The 14363-nt window shown below is 41.5% G+C and overlaps 1 protein-coding gene across 6 annotated transcripts in view; it reads left to right on the top strand.

Moving 5' to 3' along the window:
- The window catches only part of Kat6b (lysine acetyltransferase 6B), a 164900-nt gene that overhangs the window by 123439 nt on the left and 27098 nt on the right, over window positions 1–14363 (top strand). For all 6 annotated transcript variants that reach the window (XM_055606191.1, XM_055606190.1, XM_055606192.1 and 3 more), the window contains 3 exons: window positions 1266–1407; window positions 4377–4538; window positions 7192–7285. In XM_055606191.1, coding sequence (XP_055462166.1) covers window positions 1266–1407; window positions 4377–4538; window positions 7192–7285 — 398 coding nt within the window. The remainder of the gene's footprint in view (window positions 1–1265; window positions 1408–4376; window positions 4539–7191; window positions 7286–14363) is intronic.

Below are 14363 nucleotides of genomic sequence, written 5' to 3'. Positions count from 1 at the left end.
CTTTTTAACTGAGAATAACCCAGAGTGTCTCAGTGGCCATATTACCCAGCATTCTTCTGTTGCTCACATCAGGTCACATGGTGTTAGCAGAATTTCAGGTTTTTACACTCCAAGCCCAGACTACAAAGTGAGATTATCTCTCAAAAATGATTTTAATAAAAAAAGAAAAATTCTAAGTCTCAGTGGATGGCTAGCGTAGCTGAAGTGATGACAAGGTCAATAGAATATGGAGTGCGGGCTTTGTCTGCCCAATGCAAGTATTTGTTATGTACCACTTGGTACCACATGGTACGTGAAAATGTATGTGAGTAATGTATGTATCTTTGTACTATGTGCGTAAAGTGGCCTGGAAAGACTTGCTGGCCGGTCACTGAAGTGGGTATCTATAATCTGTGAGTTAGTATATATCATCCCTTAGTTGTTGCTATTTAGACACTACTGTTACTTTCAGAAGATTAAAGAATGTGTAGTTTGTAATTCTCCATCATTGAGTATAGACAACTAAGTTAAAGAATACATAAAAATCAGAGCAACAGTGGAATTGGCAGAAAACAAACATGCTCTTTGATTTTCGGCCTGTATTAACTGCTTTAGACCAATATATGATGTGTGTGCGCATGATAAACTTCAGCTTCCTCATCCACAAGCAGAAAGAGAAGCCACCTTTAAGACGGCCTCATAGGTATTTATATCATTTTTAAAATAATAAATTCACTTAATAAAAGACAGACACATAGCGCTGTGCATTAACACTGTTGGAAATATGACATTAAATCTAAATTTTGAAAAATATACTGGGTCACTTTGAAAGATGGCATTCTGAATTGTTGATTTTTAGTGTAATGACTCCAGGTAAAAACCCTGTTTTCAGGAGAACCATGTAAATAGATGGTGGGTCACAAAATAAAATCAGAACACATTACAAATTTTATTTAAAATATTTTAAGATTTTTCTATTTCTTTATTACTAGATTCCCCCTCCCCTTTAGTGACAGGGTTTCACTATGTAGCTCTGTCTGGCCTGGAACTAGGTGTGCAGACCAGGCTGGTCTCAAACTCATAAAGATCCCCTCCCTCCTCTGACTCCCTACTGTTCGGGTTAAGGGTGTACACCACCACACCTGGCTTCTTTCTCCTCTTTTGAAACGGTTTCAAAAGATTCTATAGCCATTTTATGTCTTAGAGAAAATTGAACAATGTTTAGCTTTTCTCCCTTGAACAGTATGATTGCTCTGATAGATTCTTTGATTTTAAAACTTTGACAGATTACCAAAGCTTTACCTGTGTGAATTCTGTCTTAAATATATGAAGAGTAAAAATATTTTGCTAAGACACTCAAAGAAGTGTGGATGGTTTCATCCTCCAGCGAACGAAATTTACCGAAGGAGAGAGCTTTCAGTGTTTGAGGTAAGCATGTGTAAACAAAACATCATCCTTTTGAACCCTAATGTTCCTGACTGTTGACTGTGTACTTGAATGGTTTGTGTGTAGAGTACAGTGTATATTCAGTCTTGACATTGAGATTCACGCTGTTCTTTAAAATAGCCCCATGGTTTGGAATAGTTACCTACCCACATTAAGCAACCATTTAAAATGATGAAGAATTCTTCCTTCATCACATTGATTTTTTTGTCTTTTCCCAATCCCTGTCTACAATAAAATATTCACCAGTGAATTTATGATCTTCTTGGTTCTTTATAAATTCCACAGTCTTTGGCAGGAGAAATTAGCTTTGTTTAGCAGCTCCAGCCAGTGTCTGGCAGGTCCTCACTCTTCCGGGGAATTGAGCAGCTGTACATATCTGCTTAGTACACAAACACCTGTGCTTCCGTCCAGCTCGTGCCAGGGTGGCTAAATCCTTTTGATGAGATCCCAGCAGATGTGGGAACTTTTCCCAGCCTCTGTGGATGGCCACCCGTAGAGAACTGTGCTGTTTACAGGGATCCCTTGTGATCACATGTCTGTCGTTGTAGGTTTCCTGAAGACATTCTGTGTTTTCAGAAAGTCTTTGTTTTCATGTTTAACCAGGCTTCTCTTGTCAGGCTCGGAGATCAAGTTGAGCTGAGTCAGTTGTACAGTGAGAGCACCAAGCTTTCTTTTCTCATGGTCCTGTCTGTTCAGTGTCTCAATGCCGCCTTACTCTCCTCGCTCTGTTTGCACACTTATGCTTCCTTGCTGTGTTGTCATCTCTGTCGCCATCTTGGTGTACTTTGGGGTCTCTTTCAGAATGCTCATGCTTAGATGTGTCATTCCGCACTACAGTTGCTTTCTTCTCTGGCCTCCAGTATCTCTCCATCATGGGGAATAAGGAGCAGATTGTGACTTTCCCATGTGAACTAAGAGCCTTCTCAGATGGGTTTAGATTTATAGGTTTTTTTGTTTTTTGTTTGGTTTTCTTCCCCCAAGACTGGTCAGGAAACTCTGGCTGTGGTATATATAGAGATATATTTTTGTTTGTTTGTTTTAAGCCCCCTTCCTGCTCTTTCTAGCAAGTTTGAAGGGCAAATGGAATTGTTTGTGAGGCTTCTCTATTACTTCTCCTTAAAGGCCAACCATAGGCTTGTCAGCCTGAGCACTTCTGGCATATCATGCGTGATAATACATAGTATAGGAATGGTAGTGTGCGTTTGAAGGTGTTTAGCAACATCCTGCCATCTGCCCCCCCCAGTTGCTGGTGGTCTGCCCCTCTATCAATTTGTGACAACTAAAAATGCCTACAGTCATAGCCACATATCCATGAGCAGAAGGGGGGGTGGAGGTGGGAGCTGGCTTCTGGGGAGCCTCCCTGACGTGAGGGAGACCCAAGTACAGGTCGTCCCACTTGGTGTTGTTAATGTTGGGATGCAACTCTGCCAGCCCAGTGAGGCGCGGCACATAGAGCTGGTCTCAAGGGGCCTTTGAGAGCTAGTGTCAGCTCTGCTATGTGCTTCTTTGCTGAACATTGAAATGACTGTTCATTTTTTCCCAGACGGCAAAACATATTGTTTGCTTCAAGTAGTTATTAAATAAATCATCATGAGTGAGCCTATGTGGTGGGAGCTCTATTCATCAGGAAGTCTTCTCGGGGCAAGAGAACCAGTCTTGTTAGGCATATGTTTGGACAGTACATTCATGAAAGTGCCCCAGAAGTGGGTTTGTAGTTTATTCATACACTGAGGATGTGGGCTAAGTCCTAAAGTCCTATTCCAGCATTTTGAGTCAATATATCTGTCACATAAACGAAAACTTTTAGATGTTTTCTGTAACTTAAAACAAATATATAGTCACGGGTGATGGGTTTTGTGAGTCTTTTCTGTACCTGCCACTTTCATTAAACATTTCACAGTTGGTCAGAATTTGTTGCATCATTTTCATCTGTTTCTGATGCGCAGATGCACATCTCCTTGTTTTTCAAGTGCAGTAACACAGCACCGCTTCCAGAAGAACCACACTCGCAAACACAACAAAACCTCCCTAATTAAAGAGAGAATTGTTTCCTCAGTGCCTGCTCCCTGTACTTGATTATGTTGCTATGTGTGGGACTGAGATTCTGTCCAAGGGAAATAGTTATATGAAATCTAAAAATAATTTGTGCAGTATAAGAACCTGTATGGTCCACAGGAGACTCGAGAATGGTCAAGTTCATTGCTAAAGAGCTCGGGTTAGCAAATATCCATCTCCCCGAAGAAGAGTGCAGGGTCTGCCTGGCCCTCTGTTTCAGCAAGTCACTCCATTTGATCAAAGAAATTGGCATCTGTGCCTAGCTCCTGTCGGAAGCCGTCAGTATCACAGCTTGAGTCTTTTATTTTGAAGAGAAGCGGGCTGTAATCATGGTACTTAGTATGGGTTGAAATTCATCTTACTCTCTCTGTAAGTCCCAACAGAGATTTTATCTTCTCCAGTTATATTTAAAGTGATACTTGGGATAAAACCAAAATGGAGGCCTCTGCTGTTAATGCACACTTTTGAATCAGAATAAAACAGTTCATTTATTTTATTTTTATTTGAAGTCCTTTTGAAAATAACATAAGGTTGACATACATGGTAAAAGTTGTATTTGTTTAATTTAGATTTATTTGGCTCCTTTAATAAGAGGACATGCCTGATAGATTTTAACTCATAAATTGCAAGTGAAATGACTTTTTGCTAATATTGCTATTTCTTGAATGAGCTTAAGGAGATGTTAGCTGTCTTGATTTTACCTTAACAAGAGGAAAGGTGGGGTTCTGATTCTGCAATAACAGCTATTTCCTGGTTAACACAGAGTATTTTAACCTTAAAGAGTTTAGGATTTAGAAATAAAATTATACTTTTTTTAAAAATTATATACAAAAGAAACGAGTATATTCTAGTAATATTTTTCTGTTAAATAATGTTGTCTGTTTCTCTTTTGCTAGGTTGATGGGAATATGAGCAAAATTTATTGCCAAAACCTTTGCTTGTTAGCCAAGCTCTTCCTGGACCACAAAACATTGTATTATGATGTCGAGCCATTCCTTTTTTATGTCCTTACAAAAAATGATGAAAAAGGCTGTCATCTGGTTGGATACTTCTCTAAGGTAATACACGAGCCAGCATGACCTTCATTTTCTTTCTCGAATGTTTTTAGTGGAGCCCAGTTCTTTGAACAGGGCTTTTTTTGTGACAATAATTTGAGTAAGTGGCTCATGTTTCTGAAAACCTCAGCTTTTTGTTTAGTGCTCATTTGGAAAAACAAAAACAAACAAACAAAAATCGGTGCCTAGGGAGTGTATAAAGGACCCCAGCATCATGTGCTGCTGTCATGTGACCTCTCCTTGCCACTTGCCACCTTGTAAACGGCCTAGCATCTTTGATTTCCAAATGTTAAGCCCCCTTGAAGTGGTGTCAACATGAAGTTTCCTATGATGTAGCATTATGACCTCAGTCTGTCTGGTTCATTTTCTTCCCTCAGTGGTCAACAGTATCTAATGTGTTAGAACATTGGTGTGTGTGGAGGGGGTGTACACATTCCATGGTGCATGTGGACAACTTGTGGAAGTCAGTTCTCCCCTACCAAATGAGTCCTGGCCTTTCCCCACTAGCCTCCCTTCCCCTCCCCACACAAACACCAAGGGATAAATGTGATTAAAAAATAAAAACAACACTGGCGATTGATGGCCAAACTGATAGATGACTGGTTTTCCACCGTTGCCTCTTATGATCTGTGTTGTACTTTAGTTTAAGCAGTCTTGCCTATGGGAAACCTTCATGTCTCTAGCAGTCAGCATGGGGAAGACTGCACCCTGAGGAGCAGTGGCTTATCATCTCCTTCACATTATTCTGCTCAGAAACTGCTATTGATAGCTCATGCAAATGAAAAGAGAACTGTGTTTCAAAGTGTTGGCCAGGTGTTCAACCTTCCTTAAGTGAACACCTAAGAAAATAGTTACATAAACAAAGATGGTAATTATCCAAATGCCCAGCAGATGAGTGACTTTTATTGGATCTGCTTTTCTTTAATGTTCATGAAACACTCCATGAAAGTGCCTTTTCCACAGAGGATAAAAAGCTAGACTATCTGCCCAGTGTGGTGGCATATGCCTCTAATCTAAATATTCAGAAGGCTAAGGCAGTCAGCCTAGACTGCATGGTGAAACTCTGTTTCCATTCTCCATCCCTCCATGCCCCACCCAAACACACACGCACCATCAGCCAGCTCCAAAGATCCTCCCTGGGATTGTAAATGTGCAGCTGCTTTGCGTGACTTCCATCCATCTTTCTTTCTTTTCTTCCTTTTTTGATTCATTGATTTTTGTTTTACTGTGTTGCCCTGGCTGTGCTGGAACTCACAGAGATCCACCTGCCTCTGCCTTGGGAATGCTGGGGTTAAAGGCTGTACCCGCCGCGCCCAGCTTTTTACCTCCTCCTTTTTATATGGTTCTAAGACTTATGTTTCTGGAGGCCCACACTGACACAGCAGCCACTTTACTTACTGGGCTATCTCCCCAGCCCAGGAATATCTATTAAGAAAGGGAGAGGATTTCAGTAAACTTTTGTTTTGGGGTAGAAATAGTTCTGGACAGAGAAAGGAATGTCATCAAGGATATAAATTCTCTTTGTGCAGAGTACATCTCTTTTTAGATAGGGTGACCCACTTATCTTACTTTGCACAGTAAAATTAATTATTTGAGCCTTTACCACTGGCATGCACATTCAGTGATGTGCAATTTATCTTCTAGAGAAAATGCACTCCTCGTATTTTAGAGATGCCACAGACAACTACAAATACACAGAAGCTAGGGCCTCATCTTCTTTCACAGCAAGAAATCTTTAATTCTGCCCTTTAGACTTTTTCCTTTCCTGTGGTCTTTGAAACCGGTTCGTTAAAGATCTCGGTGTTCTGAAGTAATTCTCTGATGTGGTTCTATTTGTGGTCAGCCTCATTTGTGGATTATATTTGTCCACAGCACTCACGGCCTTAGAAGCCTTTTCCAGATCTTCTCTGTGTAGGCCTTGGTTGGTGTCTGTGTAGTATGAATACTGCTGCCCTGATGCTATACTCCATGAGAATGGCGAATTCTTTAATTTTTAGAGCTGTCTTTCTATCCAGACTCCCTCCTGGTTTTAGGCTGTGGGTAGTATTTTGGTCTCACTATTGTTCAGAGACTTTGGGGTTTCTTGTTGTCTTTTTTGGTTGTTTGATTTTCCTGGTTTGAGATGCAGATTAATTATTTCTCTAGCTTTTTACTTTGCCCTCTTATTCACAGGAGAAATGCATTTGTGCACATCTACTCACATGTCTGTTTCTCTGGGGTGTTTGCCCAGAGGCAGAAGACAGATTGCTGTTGCGGAGTTGTAGATTATCATTTAGCAGGGCTGTCCGCCAAATCCCAGTTTACTCCACCGGGTGATTCTACATGGGATTTTCTTCATCTCCCAAGTTGTGTGAGCAAAGGCAGCAGTCATTCCCTCCCGTCAGAATTGTTTTACTCTGTTCACATTTCCTAGGTTCATTATTCCTATTTTTTGGTCCTGACTTTGTAGAATAAAGATGCAGCTGAGAAGTATAACCAGAGTGGAAGGTTTGTTGTTAGTTGATGGTTGGATTGGCACAGTGGGATTACTGTGGTTGGTCCTGACCCAGCCACTCTTTCACCTCAGTGGACAGTTTTACAGGGACAGTGGCAGGTGCAGGGAATTGCCCACTGCAGCAGAGCTCTGACATACTTGATGTGTTTCTCTTTCCCTCAGGAAAAGCTTTGCCAGCAGAAGTATAATGTCTCCTGCATAATGATCATGCCCCAGCACCAAAGGCAAGGATTTGGACGCTTTCTCATTGATTTCAGTAAGTGAAGCACTTGGGTTACTCTCATAATAGCTGATGGCCATTACAAAAAACAGTACCTCATACCTTATTTAAACTGCTGTGTTGATGTTTGTTTATTTTATCAATAGATAATGGGTCTTCTATTTATATTTATGTGAGTTAGAAAATTCAAGTGAAAATTTTCCTGCCACCCAGTTGTTATACGCTAAGAGCCTGGGGCTAGATCTTGCTATAGTACCACTGGCTCAGAGAGCCATTACCTTCTGAGTAATGAACTGGTAGACTTGAATTCCATTCTGTGGAGCTTGCATTCATTAGCACCAAATAGGTAATTATTTGTGATTAAAGCACACGGGATTGTTAGTTACAAGGAGTTTTAGCTTTGTAAAATTTTGCCAAATAATCTTTGTGGAGCAAAGGAGACCAGGGGTATCTCCATGTAGAGAAAAAGAGTCTCTGCACTCAAATGAGGATCTGCTCCTCTTCTGTTTGCTGTTACAGAAGTTATTACAGTGTTTGTATCCAGAAGTTGCTCAAGAAATGCTTACTTTATTTGTACTTATATCTTCTGAGCCTCTGCTTAAAACTGGGTGCTGGCGATAATGCAGTAGCTGTGCTTAATTGGTTGCTTTTTCTTCTTTCTTAAGTTATATTGGATAAGTAAATGTAAGGTTGAGGCTACATGTGCAGAGTTTAATCTAATTTATTGAGTAAGATACTCTGTGATCATAGTAGTCTCTAGCCGTATGACAGTCTGTCACTTAAGTCCTGTGCATGCTGATTCACAGATTGTAGTTCTGCTCTTGTTAACTGGATAAAGGAAATACAAGACCCTCAGTGTAAATAGAGGCCATAAGGAAGCATGTTGACTCTAACTCTGTATCATCAGATTCCGAAATGTTGAAGTCTGCAGATAAAATAACTAAAATTTTAAACTGTTGTATAATTTACTGACACAGATAAAATTTTTGAAAAAGAAATATTTTAGGTTGATTATTCTTATACTTTCCAATAACATTTCTAATTACTAATTTATTTTCCTAGTCTTAACTATTCTCCTAGTCTAGCTATCCAGGAGACTAATTATTCCAGGGAGGGCTGCCTTATTGGCTCACTGTTTCTACTTTACAGATTTCTAGCTAGAATCAATTTCTTTTTCTTTCTTTCTTTCTTTCTTTCTTTCTTTCTTTCTTTCTTTCTTTCTTTCTTCCTTTTTTTTTTTAAATCAAATTGTTCTTCAATGCTTTCATACATGTACTCTGACTGCTCTTTCTCGTACTCTCGTATTTCTCCCTCTCCTTCGTCCATAACCCTGCCTACTACTTAATCTCTTTCCCATACTCATGTCTTTTTACCTGTGTTCCTCTGGATTCAACCAGGGCCATCTGTGTGGCTTTAGTGCCTGGTAGTATACAAGTGGGTGTACAGCTGAAGACAGTATTTCTCTGCTACAACCATCCACGAGATGCTCATCTACAGTTATGCTTTCTGGTGTGCATCACAGTTATTCAAGCCTAAATCTCGTGACACTATTTTGTGCCGATAGAATCAAGAGACTTTCCAACGTACAATTCCAGGCTGCCTTTTAAGCTTTTGACTCATTAGCTTCCTTTTCTCCAGCTCCTAAGGATGCTACCATTTCTCTATTCTTTTTCTGTGCATTCCCTTTCCTTACATGACCACTTCCTCTTTCCTGCTCTGCCTGCTCAAAATCATGCTCACTTGGTAACAACTCAGGAACCCCTTCATTTTGATGCTGTCTTCTTACATTCTGTCTCATCCCTTCTTGGACATATTCCAAGTATGCTTAGACCATATTTGCCCTTCTGCGGCAGTCATCAAAATATCATGCTTCTAAGTTATCATGACCTCCTTGGATGCTTTCTTTGTATCAAGCAGCATAGCTCCCATAACAGTCTGTGTTAGATGTGGCTTTCTTGATAGGAATTGAATCTCCAAAGCAGTATGAAGATATTTAAAGTGATGCCTAAAGTATAAAGGAATTGGTATCACCAACTAAAAAGTCAAGCTCTAAAAACAGTCCTCATGTTTGTAAAATATAATCTGGCTCCATGGCCTTGTACATGCATGAACAACCCAGGTAACAAGGCACCCCCTTTAAGTGCTAAATCTATTTAAAAGTTCAGCACACGACATGAATAAACAAGATGGACTTGAACTTTTCTTTCTTCTGAGAAAGGCTCTCGCATTACAGCTCTAGCTGGCTTGGGAGTCAGCGTGCAGACCAGCCTGGTCTGCATCTCCCAGAGGTCTGCCTGCCTCTGCCCCCATTAAAATTAGAAGCGTGCATCACCATTCCTAATCACCACCCTGTAATTTCAGACATGAGGTTCCGAGCATAAGAGAACATTTTCTGGGATATTTGGGGCCATTGTGATGAATGCCATTAGAACCATTGGCCTTGTCTCTCCAATGGAGTGGCTAAGCACTAAGAAGGAAGACTTCAGTATAGTTAACAGGGAGGCTGGGCATGTGGCTCTGTGGTGGAGTTGTTGCCTAACAAGCATTAGGCCCTGGAATCAGTCCCTCTCCATATTGAAAGGGGTTGAGGGTGGAGTAGTTCAAAGTGAATTGGTATTGTCCACTCAGAGCTTTACAGTACTCACAAGAAAATGGGAATGGGTGTAAATCCAAATAAACTTCACTTTTAAACCAGAAGGATTCCTTGGATGATCTTAAGGAATTGGCTGTTGAAAAATTAATAGCATCCCCTTGGGAGTCACTTAAAATAATGTTAGATAAATATCTTTCCAGAGCCCTTTCTTTTACAGAGGGAGGGACCATGGGGCACATGACCTCTCATCATTTTGCCTCATAATTCAGTGATCTGGGTAAGAAAGATAAGCAGGGTTTAAAGGCCCTAAAACATGTCCTGTTTTGTTAAAGGGACCTCTTAATGGTTTGAGTTCTGTTATATAAGGCTGGGATCTTTTGATCAAGGTTGCATTTTCAGTAGGTGAATTAAACTGTAAAGTAGGGAAGTTCTTGTCAATGGTGGCTAATTTAGCAAACTGAAACAGCATACGGACAGAGAGGAAGCTCTGGCTGCCTGCCTGCAGCTGGGCTATAGCTCTGGTCTAGGGTAGTGTGTATGTGCCTGAGGAACACAGGCACAAACACCAGGACAGTAAGAGAAGTGATAAGATTGTCCACAGGACCAAATGCTGCCCTTAGAAGAAGTTGGGGTTTTTTTTTTGTTTCTGAAACAGCTTGTGTGGGGTTTGTCAGAGTGAGGTTTTCCAGGAGGCTGTTTGCACAACTTGGCCAGAGTGACTAAAAGGTACAAATGCCCAGCCTGCTCATAAACTAACTCATGGGTTTTGTAACTGCCCAAAATTTAACATAATGCAAAAAGGAGTGATAGACACAGGATGAAGTTGATGCCGTATCTTTTTCTCCTGGATTCTGAGATTTCTTCTCCCCTAGTCAAAAAACTTTAAAGCCCTCCTACACACATGCAGACAACTCTCCACCCTCACCAGACATGTTAGGACTTCAAAGAAGCCCACTTCCCACAAAACTTCTGCTACTCTTTGCCTCCCACAGACAAGGAAAATAGCTGCTCTTCCCACGGAGTGCAGCTAGGCACTAGGGAGCTGGAATGTTCTTCCTAAGCCTGGCCTGCTCCTGCTGTTCAAGCTGCCTGGTAATGCCTTATATATCTCACTATTTCCCTTTTATTTTGAAAGAAATATCAGACTTGAAAGAAAAGTTTAAAAAAAATGTGCCTAGAATTCCCATGTATCCTTTCCCTGGATCTCCTGGGCGCTCCCTTTATTGTGTCTGCTCTTCATTCATACTCTTCTCTCATAGATTTGTTTCCTGAATTGTGGTGAAGGGTGAACTGCGTGTGCATTTGACCATCTTAAAAGAAGCTCTTCCCCATGCCCCACAAACTATCAAAAATCCCTGTTGGCCCCAGCACTCTGTATAAGTGCATAGATTCTGATTTCGTCTTGCCAGTTTCTCCTGCTGTCCTTTCCAGGGAGGGTTAGCCCTCAGTGTGGGTTCCTATGTCACATAGGGGTCTTATCTCTTAACACATTTAGTCACTGGGTCTCGAATTTCCTGCAGTCTACAGCGGTATCTGTATCAATTTTAGCTCTTGGGCATTGTGAAGGGTACGGACATGTCCTGACAGCACCTACCTTTTCCTTGGTACTTCTCTGATGTTGCATTGTTATTAGACTTGGGTGATGAGGGGAAGCTAAGTTGTAGCCTCGTGCATAAAACATAGTTAGATGTTATGAAGTAGTACTGCGCGTATCGCTGAGTAATTAGTGTCTGGTAAGAAAATGCCTTGAGATTATGTGAATACCGGTTTCTCCCATTTTTACCTCCTAGTTTCATTAATGAGATTTTTTTTTTAATTTGGTGTTCTGAGGCAGGGCCTCACAAAACCTAGGCTGACCTTCGACTTCTGATCCTCCTTCTCCCACCTCCTGAGTTTGGGAGTGACCGATGTGTACCACCACGCCCAAGATGGAGAGGTGGGGCTTGGCAGTTAAGGGCACTGGCTAGAGTTCCGTTCCCAGGACCCACATAGAATCTCACAACTGTTTGTGATTGCAGGCCTATGGGGATCTGGTGCCCTCTTCTGACTCCTGTGGGCACCAGGTGTTTCCATGGTACACAGAGGTACATGTAGGCAAAGCACCCATCCACATACAGATAATAAATAAATTGTTTGGCTTTTGTTCTGTTTTGTTTTTTAAGATTTATTTATTATGCATGCAGTGGTCTGTCTGCCCACCAGGAGAGGGCACCAGCTTTATAGATGGTTAAGGGCCATCATGTGGGTGCTAGGACTTGAACTCAGGACGGCTAAGAAGAGCAGCCAGTGCTCTTAACCACTGACCCATCTCTCCAGCCCTTCAATAAAGTGTTTAAAAGATGAGGGGGATAGAGCTTGGCAGAGGCAGACACTGCGTTCCAGCCTCTGGCCCATGCACACATACACGTAAAGAAATGGTTGTGTTTGTTTCTGTTTGGTTTTTCCCTCTATACTTGCTGTTTTGTTGTAAAAAACCAAAACAGAAAAATAATGACCTGTTTTTGTTTTTTTGTTTTCTTTTCTTTTTAAGTTAAAACCACATTAAAGCTATGTTCCTGTACTCCCTTGTCCTGCCCAGTTCCTAGTCTGTTGCATAGGTCACCAGCTGTGTCCATTTCTGGTTTCTCAATCCTGTCCTTTCTGTATGATCACATAGTTGTGTGTTTTCTTATTTCCTTTTTGCATAAAACATCACTGTAGCCTTTTTAATTTTGTTCTTTTGCATTTATAGTCTGTATCAGGAATCACTTGATATAAAAAAGTGTCTTGATGCACATTGTGTGGATATATATGGTTTGTTCACATATCCCTATGTGCATACAGGTTACTTCTAGTACTTTACTGTGTACACGATCACAAGTGTGTATACATACGTATAGGTGTGGAAGTATCACACGCCTAGCACACATAGTGCCAGAGACCTTGAGATTTATTTTGTTTTTAATTACGTGTGTGTGTGTGTGTGTGTGTGTACATGTAAATATGAGCTCCTTCAGAGGTTTCCTCCTGGAGCTACAGGAGGTGTGAGCTACTCTGAATGGGTGCTGGAAACTGAACTTGGGTCCTCTGGAAGAAAAGTAAAAACCCTGAGCCATGCTGGGCTCACTTCCTTCACTGCTCATGTCTCCAGCATTAATCACTGGGATCCTGATGTACACTCCACTGAAAACCTTAATGCCAGTGACTGAAGTGAAAAGATTTTGCTGTTGTTCATGCTGACCTGTCAACCAGCAGTGGCTGTCTGCAGCGGATTTGTGCAGTGTGTGCTCAGAGCCCCTAAGAAATTCAAGTGCTGACAATCCAGGCTGAGCACTGAGCTCCAAGCTTAGGGAACTGACATACTCCAAAGCATGATTTGCATGGGACACCTATTAGATGTTTCAGCTGCTGCAGACAGATTAAATATTCCTGGAGTCCATTTGGGGGGTGGTATGTAGGGAAATGAAATTCAGGAATGGGCCTTTGCAGCTCTAGCATCCACGGGACTGATAGTGAGTTAGAGAGCAACCAGAAACAGAGGAATGGGAAAGGATGGAATCCAGAAAACAGAGGAGGCAAGTGCTCAGCGCTAACCGCTTTCTTAACACAGCCACCATTTCTAAGCTACTTGCTGTGTGTCACCTGAGTTACACATAGGAACTGAGAGGAGAGTGACTCTGGGGGCACAGAGACATGAAGAAACCCCTCATAGATCTCCAGGGCCCCAAAGGAGAACATGTAAACGGTATACTTGGAAGGCTGTGGCTTAAATACAGTTAAAAGAAATTAGTTCAGGGCTTGCCGGGTTGTTTAGCAGGTGAAAGTGGTTGTTTTACAGGCCTGAAAAGCTGAGTGTGATCCCTGGAATGGGATACGTGGTGGAAGGGAAGATCTGAGTCCAAAAAGATGCCACTAACTCGCGCATACATGCACGTGTGCGCGCAAACACAGAGCGAAGGACATTTATAAAAAGAAGTGGATTTACCCAAGAATGGTGGCTCGTGTCTGTAATTCTAGGCTGAGGCAGAGGATTGCCATGGGTTCTGGAGACCAGGATGGACTACAAAATGAAACCCTATCTCAAAAAAAAAAAAAAACAGAGCAGAGAGCAGTGAAGCAGTGAGGACTAGTTCAGAAAGCTTAGCTTTCCGGAGCTGCTAGCAACGTGAGTGTAGGCTTGTTTTAAATTGTAAAGACTAGGACACTGGGAGTGTGTGTGTGTGTGTGTGTGTGTGTGTGTGTGTGTGTGTGTGTGTGTTAGGTGATGCTAAAGAGGAAGATTAAAATGAAAACAAATTATATTCAAATGCAGTTTTTATTACAAAGTCATAAAGGACATTTAGTGAAGTTAATGATACTTGCCTAGCTAAGAGACCAAAATTTACTGACTAGAAGTATAGATTCTAGAGTCAGCATGATAGCTAACTCAGTAGGTGTGCGTGCTTGCTCTGTGACCCTGATGACCTGCGTTCAGTACCAGGAACCCAGAGAGTAGGGGGAACCAACTCCTGAGTGTCATCTTCTGACCTCCATATATACTCC

Source organism: Psammomys obesus, unplaced genomic scaffold (genome assembly GCF_907164565.1).
Source record: "Psammomys obesus unplaced genomic scaffold, mPsaObe1.curated_primary_1811, whole genome shotgun sequence".
In the NCBI taxonomy this organism is placed as follows: Eukaryota; Metazoa; Chordata; class Mammalia; order Rodentia; family Muridae; genus Psammomys; species Psammomys obesus.
Note: the sequence above shows the minus strand (reverse complement) of the source record. Positions and strands in the feature narration are given on the sequence as shown.